This window comes from Echeneis naucrates, chromosome 20 (genome assembly GCF_900963305.1).
Source record: "Echeneis naucrates chromosome 20, fEcheNa1.1, whole genome shotgun sequence".
In the NCBI taxonomy this organism is placed as follows: Eukaryota; Metazoa; Chordata; class Actinopteri; order Carangiformes; family Echeneidae; genus Echeneis; species Echeneis naucrates.
Genome location: NC_042530.1, coordinates 6,349,620 through 6,374,973, shown reverse-complemented (window position 1 = coordinate 6,374,973; position 25,354 = coordinate 6,349,620). Strand labels below are relative to the sequence as shown.

Here is a 25,354-nt window from a genome sequence, read left to right as displayed (position 1 = left end):
TTCGCCAAACTTTTCTTTATTGCTTTTCTACACTTGACAGGGGTCACATTAGCTCTCCTCGACCAGACGCTGCTGCTGCACCTCCTTGTTTTGTTGGAAATAACTAGGACTCATATTTAACAGATTATTGGCCTGCCTATTGACCGTGCTACGCAACACTCCACTGGGATGGTAAGGGTCTGGCTCACAACTTCAAGATGGATGACGTACGAAACGTAAGGGAGGGGAGAGGGGTTTTCTTTTTTTATATTTTTTTTTAAATTGTTGAACGATTTCCGTTCATGAATGAGCCTATATTTGTGATTATGCTTTAATTAGCTCGTCCGCTGAACGTAAAATCTACCAAAGCTCTAAGTGGTACAGAGTCTTCAAATATTCAACTGAAATTTCAGGCCCACAAAACAGTACAGGCCAGAAGCTGGTTCCGAAGGTAGGGGGAAAAACACCCCCCCATCTCTTTACTCCTTTTACTATTCCTACCCAACACTGGCAGGAGAAGTTGAACAACAGGATTTGTTTATCGATTAGAAATATTTAAGAGAATCTGGCCCTGGAGGCCACAACTGTGCAGTTTTATGGTGTTTTTCAGTCATCTTCAGAATTGCTTCATTTTCCCCAGTTTTTTTTTTTTTTTCCTTTAACCTTGTTGCAGAAAAATGTGCCCTGGCCGACCTCATCATTGTTTATCAAGCTTAGGGAACATTAAGGAAGCAGAGGGGCTTATGTGACAATAAGTATTGCCAACTTTGTCCCAGTTCTTACGGAAGAGAAAAATCAGCATGCAGGCCTGCCAGCTTATACAAGATTGTTTACACATTAAGATTCCTTTGGACAGCTCTAATGGGGAACAACTGGAGGGAAAGGTGCTGTCACTGCACTGCTCAGGGTTTTAATATTACATACAGCCTCTTTGGTATAGGCACATCTGCATCAATGGGCTGCCACTGTCTAATTACCCCTTTCCTTTTCCTATTTACTGTGTTCCACTCTCTGGTTCCTATTAAAGGGGAAAAAAATAAACACTCCAAAAAAAAAAAAAAAAAAAAAAAAAAAAAACTAAACAAAAAAAAAAAAAAAACAAAAACATGTGATTGCCACAATCCTAGAACCTTGAAATAGAGTGATTGATTAAAGTAGCAGGAAATTGGACCAACAGAGCTGTCGAGGGTTTTGTTTTTCTTCTGCATGGAAACCAAACCTGCCAAACACTCTGTCTCTGAAACTCGGCCTTCCCTGCTGCTTGACACAGGGATAGTCATGCTACTTCCATCTTCCCTGCAGCCATGCTACAGAAGAAAAATCATGGCACTGCAAAAAAAATGTAAACACACCAGTCTACTTAAATTCAGCCCTGGAAAATAAAATGATACAACATAAAAAAAAAAAAAATAATAATAAGATTTCCTTGGGACATAGTGAAACGGGCAGTAAGATTGAATGCTTTAAAACAACAGTTCTGATGAGTTGAAGTGAGATGTAGTCAGGGCTGCGTGATGTTGCTGCTACTGCTGTTGTTGCCTGGACACTCTGGTTCGTGTTAGCCTGGGTCTAGTGTGTTTACCACAGCGCTTTCTTCCCCATCTGCCCCTAAAGAGGTGGCAGGGCCACCGTAGTAGAGGAGAAGTTACCTACATCTCCCTCTCTATCCTGGTTCTAACCAGACTCTCTTAGCACTACTCTTCTCTTTCACACAGGAGCAAAGTCAGGTAAAAGCTCGAGCTTTACCAAATCTGCTTTGAAGTTTGATTCTTACACTTCCTGATGCAAGACCTCTTCCACCTTCCTGCTCCAGTGCACAAAAGGTAGAGAATGACATCATGTACAAGAACCAGGATCTTAGGAGTCCAGAGATAAAGAGTGCAGGATCCAGTCTCTCAGTGCTTAAGGCTAATGCCGACTCCATTCATTACCTGGCCGTAGCAGAGGAGGAGGCGGCGGCTAGCTGTGTGAGGTATTCGCGCAGTTCCTTGGCCGCCTGAAAGCGACCGTAGCGCTTTTTGGGTTTGGTGCACTCATCCAATAGAGCTTCCAGTTGTCCATCTTTGGCTATGTGAGCAGGAGGGTCGTGGAGGAGGCCTCCAGTGGTGCCCCGCCACGTAGCGTACCGCGACAGCAGGTTCTGGCAAACAGCATAGTAGTTGTGGTCCACAGTGACCCTGGAACAAAGGGAATCCTTGGAGAAAGACAGGCAGGCCTCTCTGTCGCACTCCTCAAAACGGCTCTCATACCACACATCATAGTTTTCTGGTTTGTCTGCAGGAAGGCAGAAACAGCAGAATTAACAGCCTGCAATAAAAAAAATATACTGATCGTAAAAATGGTCAATAATGCTGTTAGAGTTGTGGCTGCATTACATTCATTTCAAATTTATAAAAACATTTATAGGATCATAAGCTTGTTTCTTAAATACTTCATCCCTTGATTATACAGAGTTCATGCTTATATATAGTTTAGACATTTTTAAGCGACTTCTTCCTCGTTTATGTTGCAATTTTTTTTCCACCATTCCACCATTCTTTACATTATCGATTCAATTTTTAAGTGATTACAATCAGTGGTTTGACTGCTCCTGACTGTGGAGAATAATGACTTTTTAATGTTTTGTGTAAATTATAAACCAATTATCAACCTCATAAGGAGCTGACGGGACAAAGGTGCCACTTTTGACATCCTGCGGGCACCAACAGGAAATTCATTTTCAAAGAAAAAATGAAAATAACTTGGTATGATGAGAGAGCTATCGGTCTGTGCATTAAAAAGCAGATCAATAACATTGTTGGGAGGGGAACAGACCCAGAGGATGCAAACGCATAATCAGTGTATCAGTGTTGTTATGCACTTCTCCTCTGGCTCATCAGAACAACTCAATCAAACATCCAGCGCTGCCCTGTTAGCAAGGGGCCCATGTGGCCCCCCAAAGAGGAGGGGCACATCAACCTCAATCAGTGAAGGTGATGAAGATGGATCTGCCTGTGTATGCAAGCCATGAGCATGCATACACACGTGCACACACGCACGCACACGAAGAGATGTGTGTATAAGCAGCAAGGTGAGGTGAAAGCAATTAATGTTTCAGAGCTGGCCATGCATCACACCTCAGTAGTGACTGACAGATGGCATCAGGAGACTCTCTGATTCTTGTTCCAATTGCACCCACTCACATGCAAGCACACGGACACACGGACACACGGACACACGGACACACGGACACACGGACACACACACACACACACACACACACACACACACACACACACACACAATGCCTAAAATGAATCTGGGGAGGGAGAAGGTTCATGCTCAAGGATGAAGACAAGCACAGCTAAAAAAATAAAAAAGATAAAGCAGCACTTTCAGGTTCAACTAAAAGCAAAAGAGAACACTGAGGTCTTTTTTTGCTTGCACCTCAACCTCTTTAAATCCATTTACTTAACCCTATTAAAATGAGCTTTTTTTTTCCATGAACATTTGTACATTGTTGCATTATTGCACAACTGTATCATATCCCACTGCATATGCAGCACATAGGCGACATATTCCCACAACGGCACTTTGAATTACCCTTTAAGTTTGCAAATGTTTGCTCTATTGGAAAAATTCCAGCGGTTTCTGAAAGCTGAGAAATTGCACTTCACAGTTAATACAGCGTCATTACAGTAATTCCACCTGCACTGTTGCTGTGAGTCGGTGAATCTGCTCCTTCATTGTTAACCATTAACTCTTTTCCAGCATGCAGTAAACTGCAGAGTTAATGGAAAAATGGGCAAAAGCGCTTACTCATGGGCCACTTTATGGAGCTTTTGTGGTTAAAATAAGCAAGAATTCCCTGTCTACAACAGGAATATTCTGTGTTAAAGGGTTAAGGCCTGCGTGTAACAAAGCGAGAACATTTCCAAAGCAAACAAAAATCATTTCCAATTCAAATAAGCACGACTGCAGTAGACAGGCAGGGTCGGCTGTCTAGCCTCTCCTGTCTCCCGCCTATCTAAATTCCTCCATGTTAAGGAGCTCAGGCTGTACTTGTATCCATTCAGGTCACTCCTCAGCTGTCTTGGGGCTGAACCGAAGAGGGACATTGGGCCTGAAAAGCTCGTTAGCATGGCCTTACTGGTGACATTCAAGAGTACGAGCCAGTTTTCACAATGCTAGCCTGTGTTGGAGATGCATTATTGAATATGAGAGAAAGACAGCAACTGTGCGCATCTTTGAAGTGTTTTTGCACATGTGTGTCAGCTGGTCGGCGTTTGTGTCGGGGAGCCAAGAAAATGAGCGTGAGTGAAGTGTGTGTTACATGATACAGCATGTGTTTCCAAAAACCACTGGGGGTGAAACCATTCTCAAACGCTATAAAGTCAATGGTGGGGAATGGCTCCTTTTGCACCACTGGACTGTGCAAACAGCCATGCACGGCACAATTTGAACACGGCATGCATTTTATCTTGCCACAAATCCACCACATCAATATGGATGCCCCTTACTCGAGGGTGCAACAGCGCATAGCTTTCTGTGCGTTTGATTTGCAAATCAATTGGCTTCAGTTAAGAGTGATGAGAGTCGCACAACACACTTGAACTTGCTTTCCAAACGTGGGCTATAATTGTAGAGATGGAATTCTCTGTTTGTGGTCCCTTCGGAGGTTACCACGCCTATTTCCTACGGCTGTCCAACGCAGGCCGTGACCTTGTGATACTCATTACTGCCGTCATCCCTCTTTGTCCGGCTCCACCCTAGCGTTTGTCCCACAAACACACAAACAGATTCAGACCCACAAATACATACACTAGAGGCACATAAAAATTCAAGCTTAAACTCTGAATGGCCACGATAAGCAGCTTGAGTTGTCAAGCTCTAAATGTGTCAGACAGACAAAGAGCTTCAACCTGGATTGTGCTTCAGGACTTCCAAGTAGCCAGTGTCACAGGGTGGAAAATTGTAGCTACTGGGAAAAACCAACAAACCAAAATAAACAGGAACGGGAAGTGAAGTATGAATTCCCGGGGGGCAGCAAGGCATGTTGGTAGACCTAGATATGTCGTTTGTCTTGTAATTTAGAAAAATAGCAATGCATCATCACAAAACGTCTCCTACAACAACAACAGTTCATATTCGTCAGAGGGGACAGTGATAAACCTTTAAAATAATTATTATAAAGGAAAAATCTGGGGTCTGACTGGGCGGCCATTGTTCTCTCTGAAGTAATTACAAAAGGAACTTTGGAGGTGTGGAGGTCTAAGAAACTAAGAAAGTGCCACATCAAGTGTGTGATGCTCTCTCTGCCATTTATTCTGATAGGAATTTGCTTTGATGGGGACGAGTGTGTTCAGGGCAGAAAGCACACTATAGGCATGCATGCATTCTTAGAAGACGCAAAGACTCTAGCATGTGCACAGACAGCCGCCTGTGTCTTGAGGCTTGAACCTTCATCTCTGCTACAGATGGCAGTTGCAGTGCTTGCTGTTAAGGGCAGTGTTTTCCAGAGAATCCATGGTATGGTCAATGTTGGATTCACTGTCTGCTTTTTGAAAGACCGTAATACTAATACTAACACACACAGGAACGAGAACTGCTGTCTGATTAAGCTCATTATAAATAAAATTGATAGCTAATTAGCACTTTTTACAGTTTAGAAAACAAACCAAGAGCTCACGCAGGTACAAAACCACCAATGACAAAGCTATCATTTGAGCGTGAAAGTTAGTTCTATAAGTGAGCAGTATTTCTCCTCTTTGGAGCTCAAGAGGTAGTGATATTTGAAAATGTGATACACATACAATCATAAATGAATTGACAAGGCAGTTGAGGGAATAAGTTGTATCAGACATTATTCACATTTGAATGAACGTACACCCACACATACGAGGGTTGTGTGTTCAGGTATGGATTAGCACTGTCACTCACTCTGCTTGATCAGCCGTTTGTCTGCCACAAGAACATTTTCGGCATCAACGACGATAACCTTTCCGTCACGTGGGCCAACAGCAAAGTTATCAAAACTGACATCGAGCAGGTAGAGTGCAAACTCAAAGTCGTTGTTGGTGAGCTGCTCAGCGATGTCCATCAGCTGACGAGCCAAGTCTACCCTCTTCTCCCAGGGAGCGTTGTAGAAACTCCACAGCTCCTCACCCACGTAGTTGACAGCCACCACACGGCCACACGCTCCCAGATACTTGGCAAATGGCCACCCTTCATCGGAAGGAAAGCTCTGAGGAGAGAAACAACATCAGAAATTGTTAATTTAAAAACATACATAAAAGAAGTCAAGCTGTGCAGCTACAGTTGGCTGAAAGATGCACCCCACTGGCATCGAAAAACAGACTAAAACCTTCAGAATGTTTTATTATTTTGCAAAGTTTCTCAGCACTAGGAGACAAAGAAAAATCCCATAGACCAAATATGAAATTGCTATTGTGCTGCCCCGGGTAGTTTTTGATACACAATTCTAAGCACAATAGTTGAAAGCCTGCCAAAGGATCACGTGAAACAAAGCCAGCACTGGGTATAACAGATTCAATTTAATAGAAAAGAAGGGCCAGTTTGCGTTGAAGCCCTACAGCTATGAGCTAATGTGCGCTGCTACACTCAGCGCTTCCAGAGAACTGATAGGAAGTGATTTGTGGTAAGCAGCAGTTAGCTGGAAAGCCTTATGTGTTGTGATGCGGCAGCAGTGCGATTTAAACTGCTGCATGATGTTGGCTAACCAAGTTAATGCAGTTTGGGCATCCTGACAAGAAAAAGAACCGCTGTGTATTACAGCTTAAGACTGATTAATAATAACAACAAGGTTATGCCGCAAGGAGGAAGTGGTTTCAAAACTGCTGCACAATACGCTAATCTTTTTCTGATTTATTCAACTTTATTGAGGTCAAACAAAAACAGGCAGACACGCACCATCATCTGCAACCATTCAAGGTCAAGTGGTAACAGCTGCAGAGGCAAAAACACCCATCCAGACAAACACAAACACACAAACACCCTTTATGAGCTGGGCATTTGGTAAACTTTCTGGGCAGCCAAAGGACTGCATTTTGTAGGTCTTTTTGCTTCTCTCTCAGTGAGCTCTCGTGTCTCACACATCCCCAGCATTCTTTCTTTCTTCCTTGCCCATGACATCACCATGGGTGGACAAATGAATGGGAAATAATACAATTAAATGCCCCCTTTCTGTTACCCATATACATTTTGCTTTGAGAGAGATCCAATGTAACAAACTCTCTTAGTGTGGAGTTCCTGGCAGCCATCCAGAGCACAGACAGAACAAGAAGCACTCACATTTCACAACAGCCTCGGTAGACCCCAACCACCCATCCCGTTTCTGAAACCCAATCGCATCAGAGAAATGGCAGGGAACACACCATGTTGCTGCAGGTGAGGTGTGTTCTACTACTATGACTGTTGCATCTTACTTTACACATGCAGTAATACAATACCTCAGCTTTCAATTTCTGTCGTGGGAGGAGGGAGGGGTTGAATATGGATGGCTGCCCCAACTCCCTGTAAACATATAGTTTTTAAGTTGGCTGTACCTCAAAGACTCAGCTGGATGCCTGTCGCATAGAGTTTAGCACCAAGGAAGAGCACATGACAAAAAGCCTCGGTTAGGTAAATGGGACAATTTGCAGGTTCATTAGTACAACAATGACTGGTGTGTAGACATTTAATATCTTAGACACTCCTTAAAACTATGCAGCTCTCTAGCTTTTTTTTTTCCAAATATATATATATATATATATATATATATATATATATATATATATATATATATATATATATATATATATATATATATATAGGGCTTGGGCCTTGACAGGGCTATTATTGCCTAGTGCATTGATGGACAATTAATTTATATATAAAAATGTTTTCAACCTGTGCTACGCAAGATGCAACAAGCTGATTGCAATTCTAAGTAAAGGCCAGTGTTTTCCAAACAGCCCTTAACCAGAACACCAACCTTGGAATAATGTTAAGGATATTAAAAAAAGATGTTATTGCCACAGAAGTGAAAACGGTGGGATGCACTTACAGTCTATCACAGTCTTTAGTAGTGTAAATGTATATCTGGGTAGAACCTCGTTCCCATCAGTTTTAAGAAAGATCTTGGTTGAGTCCATTTCCCTGAGGTGACCCAATCAATTGTGAGCCAGACAAAAGTCTGTCCAAAAAGCACTGGTTTCGAGCAGCCTGTCTGCCCGTTTGTGTCATCTGTAGACTTGGCAATGACTCATTTCCAAGTCAACTTCTCCAAAAAAAAACTCTTGGTTCAATAGCCATTCTCCACATTTTTCGTTGATAAAAACGTGACTGGAAAAATATCTGAGGAAGTAGGCGTGACTCAAAAATGTCCAGTAGATTCCAAGAAACAATATCAATAATGATAATGGTGGTCCCCGACCTCTGGGATATTAGTTGTTAACCCTAAATAAAGAGATTTTAAGATTAGAGACTTAACAGGATAAATATCTAAAATGGCTTTCTAAATTTTAAATTGGTATAAAAAGACTAGATTAAAGCTGGATCCGTTGGTGGTACATCCCTATTTGGCCTGCTTTCCTTTGACCCAAATTCAAACCTTGGATCACTTTATGTTGCTGTAAATCTAAGCAGCTCTTGGTCTTGCTGACAAAACTTAGCCTGTCTAATGTTGTGGCTAAACCTGCAATGTAAAACAGTGTTCCCGCTCTCATCCCTGCAGGGTGGATGGATAGATGTGGCAAGGGGTGATGAGGGGGTACAAGAAAAGAGAAGAGAGAATGCGACGGAGACGACAAACAGAAGACAGAGTGTCTTTCACTTCTCTGCTCCAGTGGACAGGAGGAATAAACCAGCAAAGGCCTGCCTGCTAAACACATCCCCCTCTTTGTTGTCAGGTTGCAGCCTGAATGGGAGCAAAAGTAGAGCGGCAGCAGATGGGGAGGGTGGCGGCGGCTGATGGGAGGGAGGAGAAGGATGAATGCCCTGCGGCTACTTTCAGACACTGTCAATGGCTGTTATGAGAACACCTTCAAGTCTGTGCGCTGCTTGCCCATGGTTCCTTACATAGTTGTCTCTCATTTGCTTCGTTGACAGGCTTGTTGCTCTGCGTCAATTACTGAGAACCTGACAACTCACATCTTTTTACCCTTTTAAGAGCATCCTTCATTTAAGGTTCATATGCATGCTGCTGAACGGTGTGGGCTGCATCATGGAAGTGCATACAAGAACTTTGGTTTCAAACTTGCCCATTGCAGAGGTTGATAAATATTCCATGTGTCCCACAAATCGGTCTCTCTTAGAACTCTGCAGAAATCATTAACATCCGCAACGAGGCGTTGAGGAGGGGGGAGCAATAAATTGGAAGGCCCAGCCTAATATTACAGCCACTGCACTATCTCTGAGAAGACTTGGGAAGTACTGATGTATGTATGAGTGCCGACTGCACAGGTAGTGAATTTTGCCAGATGTCTCCCTCTGATGTTATGCTATTGAAAAATGCTGAGTGCGCAAAACTGCCAATGACACATCCAAGCAACTTTTACTGCTTTAAAAAAGGTCTTATCAGCTCTTGTCCTTGTCATTGGATAAAAAGCCAGTTAAGTAATAGGACCTGGTACCAAATGCTCTTATTTTTTGTACTGTTTTGTTCGAATTTTTTATTGTGTTGGAGAAACAATGAAAATGGAAAAGGAAACAACTGAAAACAAGGGTGGAAAACAAACCTAAACAGATTCTTCTCATTAAAAACAACCTCACCTTGCCTACTGGGCCCGAGTCTGACTAATCTAATCTTAGAAGATTGTGCCATTGCACTAGAGTAGCACTGACTTGGGGGTGGTTGTGCTTTCCACTCCCTTCCCTGTAATACAACAGGCACACAGCATCCTCTTGGGGAGGAGACTGGAGCGGGCTGAAATGAAACAGCACCACAGACAAATGGGCAGCCTCTGGAGAAGAGGATGAAACGAATGGAGCGAGATGCACAGGAACACACACCTGCGTCCTGACATCTGCTGACAAAGGCATGCCCTTCTACTGGGCCACTCGGGGGAGGGTGTGGGCGTGTGTGCAAGAGTTCGAAAGAGGCTCTTTGTGCATGTGTGTCTATGTGAAACTGGATCCGAGTGCATGTGAATTAGAACATGCAACGTGACCAGGGCTGATAACAACCCGTATTCAGGGGCTGAGTAAACATGAGCAGCTCCCAAGATATTGCTTTGGCTGGTTGGCAAAAGACACTGTTCCATGAGACCCGCACATACATACAGACTCAAATATGGCAGACACTGAGCTGTGATAACAAATGCAAGATTTAAAAAGGAACCATTCACCTTCCTCTCACAACCACTACTACCTATGGCAAAAAGGTAAATTAGTAATCTGCCACAGAGATTTTTCATGTGCGCAGTTTGTGAAAGCCCTGAGCAGGGTGTGGTGTAAATTCTCAAGATTTTCTGTCCTAAACTAAATCCTCTTGCTTCATAGCAAACATGTTAGAACAGGACTCGTCAAGAGTGCTAGGATCAAACAGTAAAGTTAAGGAAGCATGGCTGACAGGCACGTTTAGGCAGACACAACAACAACAACAAGAAAGCCCCTTTCAGCTCTGATATTGCAAAATGAACATTATGCAGCCTGTTTATCAAAGGAGCTTAGCGGTAAGGAGACACATCTGCTCTGCAAGGCTGGATGTGCCAAGCTGGACTGGAAAAACATGCCGCTTTTCTGTGCAGCACTCCTGTTGACCTTGTGTGTGTGGAAGATGTGTGGCGAGCCCCGTCTGGCATTTTGCTGGCCATTTAAGTTTAAAATCCAGTTGGTTAGTCCACAGTGAGAGCTCAGGCCCCACAGGGCAGCTGGGGCTAACTCCTCATTCTGGCACACATGGCGCAGTCTCTTTCGTCTCCTTCTCGACCGTCTCCTGCTGCTGCTTCTCTTGCTAATTCTGCCCCCCCCCCCCCCCCCCAATCTCACTTTGTTCCACCCCAAACACCGCAATAGAGGGCCGTGAGCTGTCTGTTCCAGACATGGGAGGCCAGGAAACGCCAAGTCAGAGCAGAAAGCTGAGGAGAATGTGTGTGCGCCTGTAAGAGAGAATGAAGAGTAGCAAAACGCAGACAGTTAAGTGTATGTATCTGAATATAGAATAGGCCTTTACTCGTTCTCTACCAGTCATGCAGTTCAAAGAGTGCAAAGTCACTTTGTGTAGTGCTGGCAGCGGCCTTGGGAAAAAGGAAAATCGTTGAATGAAGAAGAGCAAAACTATAAAGGACTGCTGGAAATGTGTGTGTGTGTGTGTGTGTGTTGAGTGTATGAGGGGGGGGTTTGTGCATGTGTGTGTGTGTCTGTGTGTGAGAAGTCATAGCCATTAAGAATGTAAGGTCAAAAACACTGAGCTCAAATGAAAAATCAAAACCAAGAACTTGGATTTAGGGTCTGAGTAAGACCGCATACTGGCATGACCCAGAAAAAGGGAAAGGTTTTGCACATAATTAGGTGAGCTCCATAAAATAGTGATAGAGATGGGTTTGCTGGGTCTTTGAGTTCTGCAGGTCTCTGCTCTGTAGAGAGAATGGGAGCAGGATGAGGAATGAGAGCACAGGACAGTGTGGCTCGGCATTGCTAGTACACACTCTGCTGCTAGCTGATAGATGAAACCCTCTGCCATCCTGAACCTGAGCCACTGTGCACAGAGCCACCTCATAAATCCCCTTCACTGGAAGACGAGGAATGTATTAAGTCATATGCAGTGGTGTTGACTCAGTCTAGGTGGTATTGCTGCCCACATGGCTTGAGAGGAACCCAAGTGAAACTTGGCAACGGACCTGAGGGCTGTGGGTTTGAGGCCTACATCAAGGGTTGTGTATTTCAGAGCAGGCACCAATTATCTTGAGGGCAGTCAAATGTTGTAGTGAGTAGGGAGACTGCTGTCACTGACCCTGCACTGTAACCTCTCTGCAGAGTGGGGCAAACACAGTGTTTCCCCCCAAGGAGCAATTAACTACCTCAAACGTTAGAGAAGACTTCAAACATAAGAGGCATCAGCCTACGGCTTTGTCTCATGACATCTACACTAGCACTGCGGGATTTGATTAAATTAAGTTATTTTAACAACTTCAAGGGTCCAAATGTTAGACTGGGGGATGTAACACTGTATCGTTGACCTCTCATATTTTCTAACAAGGACTAGGTGCCTGACGTTTTAATGCACTGGACGATTTTATTACTGTAGGGAAGCTGATGTACTAAAAAGCATATTTTGCTCTAACATTAGACCTTAGGCTCTCGAGGGGAAGCAGCACCATAAAGAGCCACTCGTTACAGATCCATACTGGCCATTTTAAGGGGCCCATGGAGAATTGTGAATGGGGTTACATTCTCTCACATTGCAGAACTGTATCTCCAGGAGCTGGGCCTAAGGTAGGTCAGGGTGCAGGCTGTAACAGTAGGAAGCTGTGAGGTCGTTGGATCTAAAAAAGGAGCTGGTGGGTGGGATAGGGGAGGGGGTTCAGCCACAGGCATTTACCTAACCAAACACAGCTGTCATGCATGTGTGAGTGTGTTTGTGTGTGTGTGTTTGGAGAGTGCAAGAAAGAGAGAAAGGATTATGGTAACACAAGCAGTCTGGCTCATTCAAATAGGGGGAAAACACCACAAGGCTCTGGCTTGTACAACACACACTCACACAAACCCTTTGCTCCTCTCCTCCTCTTTCTCCCTTTTCCACCAGGGCCTCCATCCAGTGAGGGCAGCCAAAAGAGGGGAGTCGGGCCCAGATAACTCCCTGTCTTATCCTAACAGGATTCAGTCTGTACACAAAGGCCTATAAGAATAATGAAAGAGAGTTTGGGAGTACTTGAAGCAGGGTTAAGCGCCGTACACATCCTCCTCTCTTATGTCCTAAGAGCGTCACAATCCCCCAGACCCAAAAACAAAGGTGCTAATCACAGACTAGCAACTTAAATACTATTTACGGGTGGACTTCAGCCACTGAGCCAGCCTTAGAGACAGAAGGCTCTTGCTTAAGCCAGGACAGCATGTAGTGTCTGTGATTAAATGAAGAGAAATGCATAAGACTAAAAACAAAACAGCTTTGATCCTCTTTGCAATAGAGACATGACCCAGAAAGCCTGACTGGAAGATTGCTGCATTTTCCTGACCCTGCACAGTCAAAATAAATGCTAGTACTGCCTATTCTTTCAGTACGTGGAATGAGGAATGAATGAGAAATAAAGTTTTTTTTTTTTTTGTAATATTATTTATTTTGTAACCACTGCATTCAGTTTAGTGTAAAAAAGGTTTAATGCACCGCTTGATTTGCTAATGTTTTACAACTGTTGACACAACAGCTTTTAGTATTATGCAAACACTACAAACTACCTGTGGCCTCTGAGACGGTCTTAGAAATAACAACTAACAATTAACCTTTATAAAGTGTCTCTTATTTTTTTTTCTTTTTATATTTCCTGCAACTTATTGTAAGATAAGCAAATTGCATTTGTATTACAAATAAAGCTCTATGTAAGAATAATTTATTTGCAATAATTATTGTTTGTCTAGTCTCTTCTTTCATGTAAAATAATGTTTAAATGCCAAAATCACAACAATTTTAATTACAATGTTATAAGATTATCTGACTAATAGTTGGTGTAGGTGGATAACACACTCTACTTCTGATCTGATACATTTACATTTATTTTCCTATTAAAAGGACATAAAGGTTCAAAAGGTTGAGGCTGAGAAAATACTTTTGCTTTATGTTGTGCCAGGAAAAACCTGAATTTATTGCCTTTATTTTGGCTTTGCTTCCCAAAGTGAATGAGCATCGTAATAGATTATGCAGAGCCTCATTAAATCAACAGCATACCAAAGAGGCATCCCCTTCCATTTTAAAAAATTCAAACAAGCTGCGTATGTGTTCGCTGAAAGCGCTGCAAATGTTTACTTTAACATTTGTGTTAAAATGCTGCTGTCTAAAATCTTAGACGATAAAGTCATCCTTTTAATCTCTGTCTTCCATCTCTTCTCTGATTCAGTATCAGTGTCAGACATGTGGAAAAACAGCCGGTGTTGTGAGAGAAGCTCCTGCCGTCTGTGGAGTAAGTCTCTGTGTCAGGTGACGCCAGGGTGTTGAATGAGCAGGTGGATCTGTGTGAGTTGGGGAGAGATGGTAATATAAATAGGGAAAGGGGTGTCTGGGAGAGCAAAGATTTTAGTCTGGAGGAGATGAGAGTACTGCTGACTGAGTTAACCCCACAGGCCTGCCACATTTTATTCTCAGCTTCAGTGAGCAAGATAGGGCTGAGAACCAAAAAGGGTGCAAGTTCAGTCACATGCTTTTGGCTAACTCACCAAGCCTAATGATTTGGAAGGAAGGACTCGGCTAAATCGAACTAATTTAAAGTTGGGCCAGATGTACTCCATCAAACACCAACATCACCTGATGACTCACTGATTCATCTAACTGGAGGAGGGAGCCAAGGTTTGCAAATAAGACTCTTGCCAAGGCAATGAGGAGAATGAATTACTTGTTTTTCATGCAAACCGAATTATTGTCAAATAGGAAGTTAAATTAAACGGGATTGTGTAATTTTTCCTGGTTGCAGAGAGAGAGAGAGAGTCTGCCTGACACAAGTTGACTCATCACAGTAACAGACACCTGTCCAGGGCAACTTGTCTGTGCAACCTTAAGACAAACAGTATTGGTTTGGGGGATACAAGAGAGAAAAACAGATGAAGTTGCAGAAGGTGTCTCTTGTTGCACACAGATTTTCTTGTTTGGCTGTTGTCGCTTTGTCTTCCAAAAATATTTATTCCCCAAAGCCAAATTTTCCTCCATGTGATAGAGGCATAGATGTGTGTGTGTGTGTGTGTGTAGATGCCAGCATGCTCACGTACCGCAGAGCACACAGAAAACGCATTGTTGGCCAGAGCCGAAACAACACAGCAGATTGTTTCCCACTGACAAAGAAGGTCTGGTTTCTTATAGTGAAACAGGGCCGATTTACTGCCTGTGGCTTCAAAAGACTGGAAACAGAAGCCATTCTATGAGTGTCCAGCTTACTGAGTAACAACAGAAATGTTATTCACATTATATGTGTATATAAACCCAGAGGGGAGGGACACAAACAAAAATACAGCACAACCACAGCACTGATGACTAATGATAGTAGGAAACATGCAACAATTAAATATAGAACATTTTTAAATATACAGTTATACCGGCCTTTCTAATTTACCAGAGAGGTCTTACACTTAATTCAGGTAAAATTAAGCATTGCACTAGGCCTGACAAGAAGGTTAGATAATAATTAGTAGAGATACGAATCAGGTTTCATGTAATAATTGGGCATAAAATTCAGCACGCATTCCTCTATGTTCCAATAAAACCGGTCCTCACACAATAGCACTAACCTCTGGTAAAAAACGAGACCGAGGTGTTGTAGTACAACATGTCTCCTGTTCAATCTCTATAGACACCATTAATACTTTATGGTCTATTGCTGCCCAACCTTGTGCATAGGGTCTCTCAGCCTCTCAGCAAATTTTCTCCTCATCTTTTGAGCTCAGTGATGCTGACGAAGAGTCAAGGCCCTCCAGATCTCTAATTCTCTGAGATGTCTGGCACATTTCTTTGTGTATCATCCATCCCCACAAAGTATGTTCACCATCTGTTACCCCTGGCCTTGTGCATACAACAGACCCCTGAGTTCTTTCTTATACGCACAGGTCACAAGTTCAGGACGAGATCAACAATTCATGAGTCCCCGTAAACAGGGAAGGATACACAGGGCAGGGAGCGCCGACAAATGTGGACAATGTGTGTGCATGATGTGGTGGTTGGTGTGTGAAATGTGCAGAATAAAAATGGAGGGTGATTCACCAAGCCTCTGAACTGGAGCATAATGACATTAAAACACTGATGGAATTATCTGGCCAGAGTTTTTGGAGCGTACACACACACACACACACACACACACACCAAAAAAAAAAAAAAAAAAAAAAAAAAAAGGAAAAGAAAAAAGAAATGGACAGAAGAAAGCCGTAGAGAGAGGAAGGGGGAGGGCAAGCGACCACATAAGTCTAATCAGATTTTATAGATCAACTGACCTAAAAGGCTGATTTCACCCTTTGTCCTTTGAAATGGCTGGGGGCACCCAGCCCTGTATGTAAGGGAGGGAGGGGTGTTGTGGGAGGTCAGACTACGTTATTGAATGTTTACACAGGCCATGGGCATTGTTGTTCTGTCCCTTCACGAGACACAGTCAATGCCGGACATAAATTGGAATTGATCGACTCCTTGTAAATCTGAGTAAAAATGAGTTTGATCGCACCTATATGATATATATAGTATGGTTGTTTTGACATACAGCATGACAGAATAGAGATGGTCTGCCATGTTAGTGCTCAGTCAGCACCTCATCAAAACTCAACTCTGACGCCTCAAACGGCATGATTTAATACTATGGAGTTTTTGTCAGTATTTTCAAGATAGAAAGTTCAACCAAATCAAAGACAAAAAAAAAACAAAACCACAAAAACAAATAAAACGCAAAATAAAGACAATAACACAGATGAGATTTAAACAAGTTATGATCTTGAAAGATCAGAAAAGATTATTGGTGCTATCAGTCCTGTAGAAAGCTCACTGACCTTACTTTTTCCCACAAATGATGCGAGTCTGGTGGACATAGATGCATATCAAAATTAAAGACAACTTGGACAATTTACAGATGCATCTTTGAATAATTCAGAACTGCCCTACATATAGTGTTAAATATGCAGTATTGCCGCCAGCCAAAATCTCTCATCTTTTGGGAGGCCACAGCTCTTAAACCCTTCTCTATTCTGAGCAGAGGAATATTTGTGCTCCAGATAGCAGGCCTCTAGTCTGGATGTAGCCAAGAGTTTAGGGAGGGTGTAATAGCTTGTCTCAGATCTATATAAGAGGAAGGAAAAGAAAGATTCCCACCCTGTAATTTACTGGGGGCTTTGTGGGCCAGCACCCAGGCTTTCTTTCCACTGATGCTCTCTTCCTCTTTGTAGTGAGGTTCAGGAGCTGTGCCTTATCACCTACTTCGAAAAACACCCGGTGCCACAGATCAGCTGACAGACACCTCTTTATCAAGATGCAACATTTTCTTCAAAGAATATAATAGTCAAAAATTTACTCAAAAGAAAAGAAAAAGGTAACCTTAGACACTCACACATACATATGAAACACACAACAGTGAAGAAAATGAGACTGGTTACCTGTAGTACAAGTGGCTCTGGGTTGAATGCCAAGGTCATGAGCAGCTGCATTCTCTCTGTGTCTTTAAGGTTCTTGAGCAGGAAGCTGCCTGAGTCTTTGGTCTCTGCATACCTGCGGACCACACGGTCCAGCAGCCTCTGAGAGGGGCAGTGCACCAGGTCTGACCAGCCTTCCACCACCTCTGGGGTCAACAGACGAACATCGCCATTGATCCGGGCAAATTCAGTCTTGTACATTGCCTGGATGAGGTCGCAGCGTGGTCTACCTGTGGCCCTCTTGCAGATTTTCTGGTCTATCTCTGCCAGTTCCTGGTTGGAGCCAAGGCGTTTGAGCACCACACGACGGGTACCCTCCCTGGGCTCACCGTACTGGGCGAAGTAAACGTTCTTGACATTGAATACATCTAAAAATCGCAGGCGACCCCAGGTCTCAAAGGAAACCTGGCCATTCATGAACTTGCGACACCAGCTGGTGCCAAAGCAGGCGGGACATTTGTTGAGGTTGATGAAGCGTCTGTCAGTGAGTTCATTCTTCTGAAAGGAGGCAAACAGGTTGTGGGTGTTCATCAGCAAAATGACAAACAAACCCACCAGCAAGAGCAGCTTGAGACAGCGGTACAGGCGGCCAAGTTTGAGAGGCAGGAAGCGCAGCATGATCGGGGATGGGGCAGGGTTGGGGAGGTCTCGAGGGATGGGGAGGAGGAGGAGAGGTATTGAGATAGTCGTGAGGGAATTTAAACTAAATGCCTCTTCGTCATGGTTAACCAGGGTGGCTTCTACAGTGGCAGTCAGAGGTAAATCTGGCAAAGCTGCCTCGTGCCTGCCGCTGGCAGAGGCGGGTGAGTCATGTTCTCCCTTCTTGGTGTTTTCGCGTGTAACCTCGAGCCAGCCCGCCTGAAATCAAACAAAGAAAGGGAGAAAGAAACTCATTACGTCGGGGTAAATAAAAAAACCTACATTTTATAAACAGAAAAGGCCCTTTGGATAACAAGTGAAAAAGGTTTATTTAATTTTTCTCCTGCCTGGTATGCAACTTGAAAACCTAAGTCATAACATGCAATACTGCCCATAAAACAACGAAGCACTTGCTGTGGCATATGAAATTGTCTCACAAATTTGAATTGCTTGGGTCATTTGAGAGATTTCATTACTTTTTGAGCAGAAATGAGATGGCCCACAGCCAATGCAATAAACCTGCCTGTGCCCGTTTCAGCTCTTTTTCTTCAGGAAATAATTTCTTGTATACCCCCCCAACAACATAAGAAAGATAAATAAAAAGTATAGGAAAGGGGAAATAAAGTGTCAGTGATCAAATTAAGAGGAAATGTACAACATCCTCTCTTAGTATAAATAAAAATGTGATGCACTCTGAGGCTGATTCCTGAGGACCTCCCTCTGCAGCTACAGAAGCATCCATCACTTTTCCTCCCATGCACAGCAAAAATTACACGCCGACTGCATACCTCAACAGTTACATTGAGCTCAGAAGTCTTAACTTTTTTTTTCTCCCCCCTTCAAGTGGGTGAATCTTACCTTGCATTGTGAGGAGAGCCACACTGTGTAGTTTAACCTTTGATCACAGTTGCCCTTCTTCATTTTAAACATGCTTTGAAGTATTTTCTTTGAAAAATACTTGATGTCATAAAAGTAGCATTTGTGGTCAAGTGAGGCAAAGTATTTGCCAATATCTCCAAGAGGCAAAGTGACATCAGCAGAGAAGGGAACAGCGAAAAACTAACCAGGAAGACAAAGACAACAATTTAGGCACATGGTACTAGAACAATAGTCTCAAAGTCTCACAAGACCCACCAATCAGCTTTTTAGCAATGAATGTTATAAGTTATGTAAGTCGGTTTAAGAAAGACAATGACTCAAGCCATGCAAATTAGCCATCCTCAATTAGAGCTCATTAACACATGCCTATTAGGACAGCTGACTTGAGAGGGCATGGCTAACGAGTAGGCGCACTAGTGTGATTAGTGTGCGTGTCAATGGTTTGCTTGCATTCTGTTTTCAGATCGAAGTGGTGAAGATCTGGAAGGACACGGGGCTGGAGGCAGCCAAGAGAGCAGTGACTGTTAGAGATGTGCGGCTGTGGAGTGCCAGATAAGAAGCTGAATACTAGTTCTTACCTCAGCCCTCTGTCTGAAAATACCTCGAGCAGATCGGGCCAACATCAGTAATGTAAAAATAGACCATATCCAAATAGGGGAACTACAGAAAGTTTTTTTAAGAGAAGAAAAACATGATTCATGGATTTTTCTATTCTAGCCACAAATATGTAACTCAAGTAATGTGACTTAACAGTGAGCATATGATTTTCTTCTAACCATTGTAAGATAGGGAAAGGAATGTTCCTTCTATAGCTTTTAAATAGATACAATCTTTAAATAAATAATTTAAAATGCTATATTAAGCCAAACAGCCAAATAATTCTTAATAGTAATTTGTCACTCATTTCCAGGACACTGTACGAGGATGATATTTATATATTTTAGTGCTATACTGAAACACAATGATAGCAATTTTAGTCTGGCAAATTAATCACTTAGAGAACATGTTTTGAATATATTACTTCATGCCCACTTTGACCCACAATATCTCAAAACCAAAAAAAGTACAAAGAGATAATTTGTCAAGCATTTAGTCAGGCAAGGCAAATAAAGAAGCTGTAGGTCTACATCGGGCTGACTTTGACAGAATGCCTGCGATGTGATAAATGAACCTCAACTTCATTCAGGATGAGCTAAAAAGAAGGCCACCACAGTAATTTAACAGTGTCAAGAAAAAAAAGCTAATAAGAAATTCTGCCATATATTCATATTAAATTGGAAAAGGATGACATGATGAGAAATTGGAAACAGAAAACTCAATGGAAGTCAAAACGATGTGCAACTTCGAAAGAGAAAGAGGATGCTGACTGTTATAGGGGAAAAAAAAGGCGAGAAAAGCGGCCCATGTCATGCCCCAGACATGGCTGCAAGATCTTGGGAGCAGATAAGAGATTTACTTAGGATCAGAAAAGGGCTGAGAGAGGGCAGAATATAACATTAGCCAAGCACCCGAAAAAGAGGATGTTCACCTTTTTATCCCTGAGAGCAAGGCAAGAAAAGGCTGGAACAAGCCGCCGAACATGACCTGGACATTGCATGGAATAATGAAATGCACGAGCTGTTGACTAACAAAAGGGAGGATTCTAAAATTTGACCTCGCCAGTGAAAGTGTTAGGCCTCAATTACCTATGGAGCATTTCCTGGATTATATCAAAGAATGTACTAATTGTTTGTGTGAAAGGATAAGCCACATCTGGCATTTTCTCCCCATTAATGAGAGACAACCCAGCTGCTTAAATGTTAATGATTTTTTTTTTTTTTGTTAAAAGGTCATATTTTAATCTGTACATTTGTTTGGCAAGATGCAGGAGAATATAAGGATTGAAATATTACTAGATTACACTTTACAACCTGCTGCGGCTGCTACACATTATTAGAAGGGCAGCATCAGGACGGGAATATTTTTCTCCAGTAATTACCCAACGAGACTGCTTCTCTTGAGGTATACACCTGGAAAACCATTTATTTATCTGACACTGTCTGGACTGCTGTATGCCACCAGACGGCTGAGTTATTTAACAGGACATGCAGAGGGTAAGGCAGAGTGCATAAGGGCTCTGTGGCAAGGTCACCTACTCAGGTTTTTGACAGGGTAAAGTTCACTAAAAGCTTTAAATTAAAACCAGATGCTTAGTATTCTAGCACAGATGTTACCCACCCAAATACAACAGCAGTGAAATCGAAAGCAATGTTTTCTTTTGGACAAACCTCAGTGTCCCCACAGAAAACGTGTGTTTTAAATTAGCCCCCTACACCACCATCCCTCCCCACAGTGTCTCTGTTCCCTTCACACTCCGTTACAAGGAGGGATTGCCTCAATACCAAGAGGAGAACTCTATTTAGAATAAGCACCAAATTACCTCTCATCATACACAGCTGCTGCCAAAAGTGGGGAAGAAAGTTTTTGAGCGTACTCAGTCTACAAAGTACAGCGGTGAGCGTTTCAAAAGCAAGGCAAAGAAAAGAGGGCAAATCAAAGGATGCCTGACTCCTCATGCATGGGAGATGAGTTGTGCATTCAAAATGTTCCAAGTTTGGCAGATGTTAAGAGCCGCAAAATGGCTCATTACTGGGACAGAAAAGGCACAAGATGAAGCAATAGGTTCCATGTTGGCTTAAAACAGAATGACAAAGGTTGAGGCAGATGAAGATATATCTGTAATATTCTCATATTTCAACTTATTAAACTTAGATTTTGACAGAATAACTCAGAAAAAAAAAAAAAAAAAGAATACACGTAGAAAGACTTCTTTCTTGAATAATCTCTTCCACAGCTCATTGTGTAAAACCAGTTTCAGTTAATGGCGTGCAAGGCCAAGGCTACTCTGGCTAATGCATTTCCGTCACTACACCTGGGGCTAAACTTCATCATGATATAATGAAGTTCAGCCACACATGAACATGCCTTATTAATTCCACTGGAAATGCAAAAGAGAGGCCAATGAAGAAGTAGTGAAAAGGACTGGAATATTGTGTAGGAGCAGTGAAAAGAGACAGAGAGCAAAAACCAATGTATGGCTGATGGACAGCAAGGTGAAAGTAACCAAGTTACTGTGCTTGTGATGGAAATGAATGAGAAGAGATCACTTGAATACAGAATAATAGTTCATCTCTGTACGGACACACACAAATGTACACATGAATGCGTCTACCCCCGGAGACCGCCAGCATTACCGCAAAGCCCTACTCAAAGCTCGCAAAAAGCCTTCTCTCCCCCTTCCTCTCTCTCTCGCTCACACCAATCCACCCCCTCTTCTATAGCGATGTGTGGCTATAGCTGGAGAAAGGAACTACTGTTGCCACGGTTATCGACTAAGGGAGTCAATAATGTTTGATCACAAAAACATTCAGCCACAGCCGTATTGCCTCAGTATAGCTAAGACGTAGATAGTGATGGATATATGTAGATGACAGTAAGATTCACACGACTAATGGAACATTGAGTCCTCACAATATAAACACCAATTAGCAGCATCCCCACATGAACATTAGTCCATTCATCCCTGGCCCAAACCAAACACTTGCAGTTTTAATGAGAGTATCAATGATATCCGTTTTGCACCAAACTGCTGCAGTTGTTTGAGAGGACACACTTTACCTCTGAAGAGTCGCTCTGGGTTTTGGAACTTGCTACATGCTTGTTTTATTTCATTTAATAAAAAAGGTGCACATTTTAAGTGGGCACCATCACTCTGCCGGAGTTTAGAAAAGAATTGCTATGCATTCAAGTTTTTGATTAATGCCACAAAAAAAAAAAAAAAAAAACAAAGCAAAAAACCAACAATTGTCATCTAATCGAAATTACTGATTAAGACAAGCTGCCAAAACAGGTGTGAGTTTAAACAAATGTAAAAACATTGGTGGTATGGAAGAATTAAAATGATGACCTGAGAGACTTTTTGTTTTCACTCCCTCACTCAAGGTCATTCCTAACGAAGCTTTATTTTTTGATTTATCCATTTCATTTGTTGAGCTTTGGGGTCAAACCACATGCTTAAAAATACACTGCTCCTTTGGGAGCTTTTAGGCTATGGTTACAAAATATTTCCCTGCTGAGTGCTGAGAAACATTCAAATCAAGCACTGGCACTACATCTTAAGCGCACCGCATTATTTTCATAGTTCTGTTGTTGACTGACCTTGCAGAAAGACTGCACAATTAGTCTCCGGTTATGGAAAAATTCATTCTAAGCAGCCCATTGTATTCATTAGACAATAAAGGAAAATTCCTTAGGACTTATAAGCTTTGTCGGAACCAAACAGTAGGACTGTTGTTGTAATCTATTTTTCCCTTGAAGAAGTCAAGGGCAAGAGTTTGCAAAGAGCATACAGTAATTACCTTTCCACTGAAATCTCATGGTCAAGTCAATTTAGCTATTACTTTGAATTATGCTTTCAATTTCGACGCCTGAACTATTCTGTCTGATGGGCAAATGGTTCAACCTCCTCTTCACTCACGCCAACAAGGAAGGCAAATACTTAGCAAATCAATCCAAATCAAGTTGGCCAAGTGGAAACCTGTTGAGGCGAAGCGTTTTAGAGGAGGCAAAAAGTTCTGTGCCAAAAACAGGGTTTTTGTTTAACGAATTCTTTCAATGAGCCAACCTAAAACTTGAAATGCCTCTCAGGCAAATAAATATCCTCCAAAACAGCAAAGTCATTACTATAATTTATTATGTTTTGCACACAAATAGACAAAGGGATATGTGTTTAGAGAATTGAGGGACAGCACATTTTAGTCTGCCTGACTGCACAATCGATTGCTGCACACACTTGCGTTTTTCTTGTGCATTAGATTATCATGTAGTGGAAAATAACCTGTGGTTCGGCACAAGCGACGGGCATGACTAATGCTGCTGTGTAATGCTGACAAACAGCTCTGGAAAGCAAAATAAGAATAATTACGGGGCAGGTAATACACCAAGCGGTCATTTCCAGAAGCCCAGAGATCTTGTGGAACTCGCTGGGAGAAAAACGACACCTCTACTAACACTTAATTATAAACTTCCTGTCACTGTTCACAGGATCTGGGCATCAGATAAGACTTGTGATCTGTGAAGTGTCAAACATCCTCTTATATTACTACATACACAAAATCTGACCCCCCCCCCCCCCCCACCCCAATCTCCTTTAAATGATCATCAAGTTGAGATCTTAAAAAAAAAAAAGAATAAATAAAAGAAAAGAAAAGAAAAGAAATAATAATAATAATAATAAATGCCAGGATCGTTTAATTCAGCGTGCCCACGTTTCCTTATCTCAGGTGTGTGTTCAAACAGCAAAACGGGGTGCAAAGAAACAAAGTGTGAAACAAACCCGTGTGACTTTTCTCCGGCTCGGTGGTGGTGAATTGTTTAGCGCTCACTTCATATCATTCTTCAAAGTTGCGGCCACTTGCGAGGCGGGCGACTTTAAAAAACGCCGCCGGTGTCCAGAAACAACCAACAGCTTCTTCAGACGGTCGACGGAGATCTTTATCAGGCAAACTCACACGGGCTTCCCATTTCTAGCTCCTCGGTATCTAGCCAGCTAGCCTGCTAGCTGCTGAAATAAACAGTTAGGATGTCGAGTCTTAACTCTTCGGGCACCGGATCTCTCCGAGCGGACGACGGCCGCCCTCTTTATAACGGACAACGCTGCCCGTGTTGTGCCGTATCGTCCATTTCGGTCGGCTTGTGGTGGGTTCCCCTTTTTTCTTTTGTAGTCGCAGAATTTCCTCTTTTCTTCTTCTCTCAGGCAGCGGCTCACTCCTCTCCAACACCACAATGGGATCTGTTTCGACTCTTTTCAACACCAGCCTCTTTACCCTTTACGACGTCCGCCGTCTGTTTACGGCCGCGGTTGCTAAGAGAAATGTCTAATATTGTCTCGTCTGGAGCGCCGCCCCCGATGCAAACTTTGTCGAAATGTGCTTTTGTGTTTTTGTTGTTTTTTTCCACGTTGTCGCCCCAAAAGCAGCATTAAAAAAATAAAAATTAAATTAAATAAAAAAAAATTAACTTGATTTATAATTAAACGCGGAATATACACATGATGATTAAATTAAAATGATAACGTGTCATAAAACTGCAAATATAATAATATATAGACGAATATGGCGTGCTGCCTTGCTGTAATACTGAACCATTTTAATTGCGTGATCTGAAGTGGACCAAGAAAAAAAAATCAATTTGTAATTTTCTCTATCGGACATATAATCAGGTGAAAGAACTGTCTCCACACCATCTACGAATGAGTTTAATTCAGTCACTTTTCCCCGAGGACAATGCTGGCTGAGACATATTTCTATGTTTATTTATATAGATATGTATGTGTGTTGTTGTTGTTGGCTTTTTGAGTTTTGATTTGATTGCTTTCTATTCATACCAACTTTGTACAACAATTGAAGTAAATTAAAAATCAAAATAAGTCATTACAACTAAATCGAAACGACTAATTAATTCATTAATTAAATACTAATTAAAGGCCATGACTGATTTGCTTAGAGCTAAGGGGCAGAAAGAGAGAAAAAAAAAA

At 42.3% G+C, this 25,354-nt stretch overlaps 1 protein-coding gene across 1 annotated transcript; it reads right to left on the bottom strand.

The window, feature by feature from the left end:
• Nucleotides 1-589: 589 nt before the first annotated feature.
• dipk2ab (divergent protein kinase domain 2Ab) lies at nt 590-24,594 on the bottom strand. Its single transcript, XM_029529064.1, has 4 exons — nt 24,155-24,594; nt 17,227-18,120; nt 5,899-6,202; nt 590-2,253 (listed from the first exon to the last, which is right to left on the bottom strand). Exons 2-4 carry the CDS (start codon nt 17,878-17,880, stop codon nt 1,907-1,909), a joined length of 1,305 nt encoding a protein of 434 aa, XP_029384924.1. The 5' UTR covers nt 17,881-18,120; nt 24,155-24,594; the 3' UTR covers nt 590-1,906.
• Nucleotides 24,595-25,354: the final 760 nt, after the last annotated feature.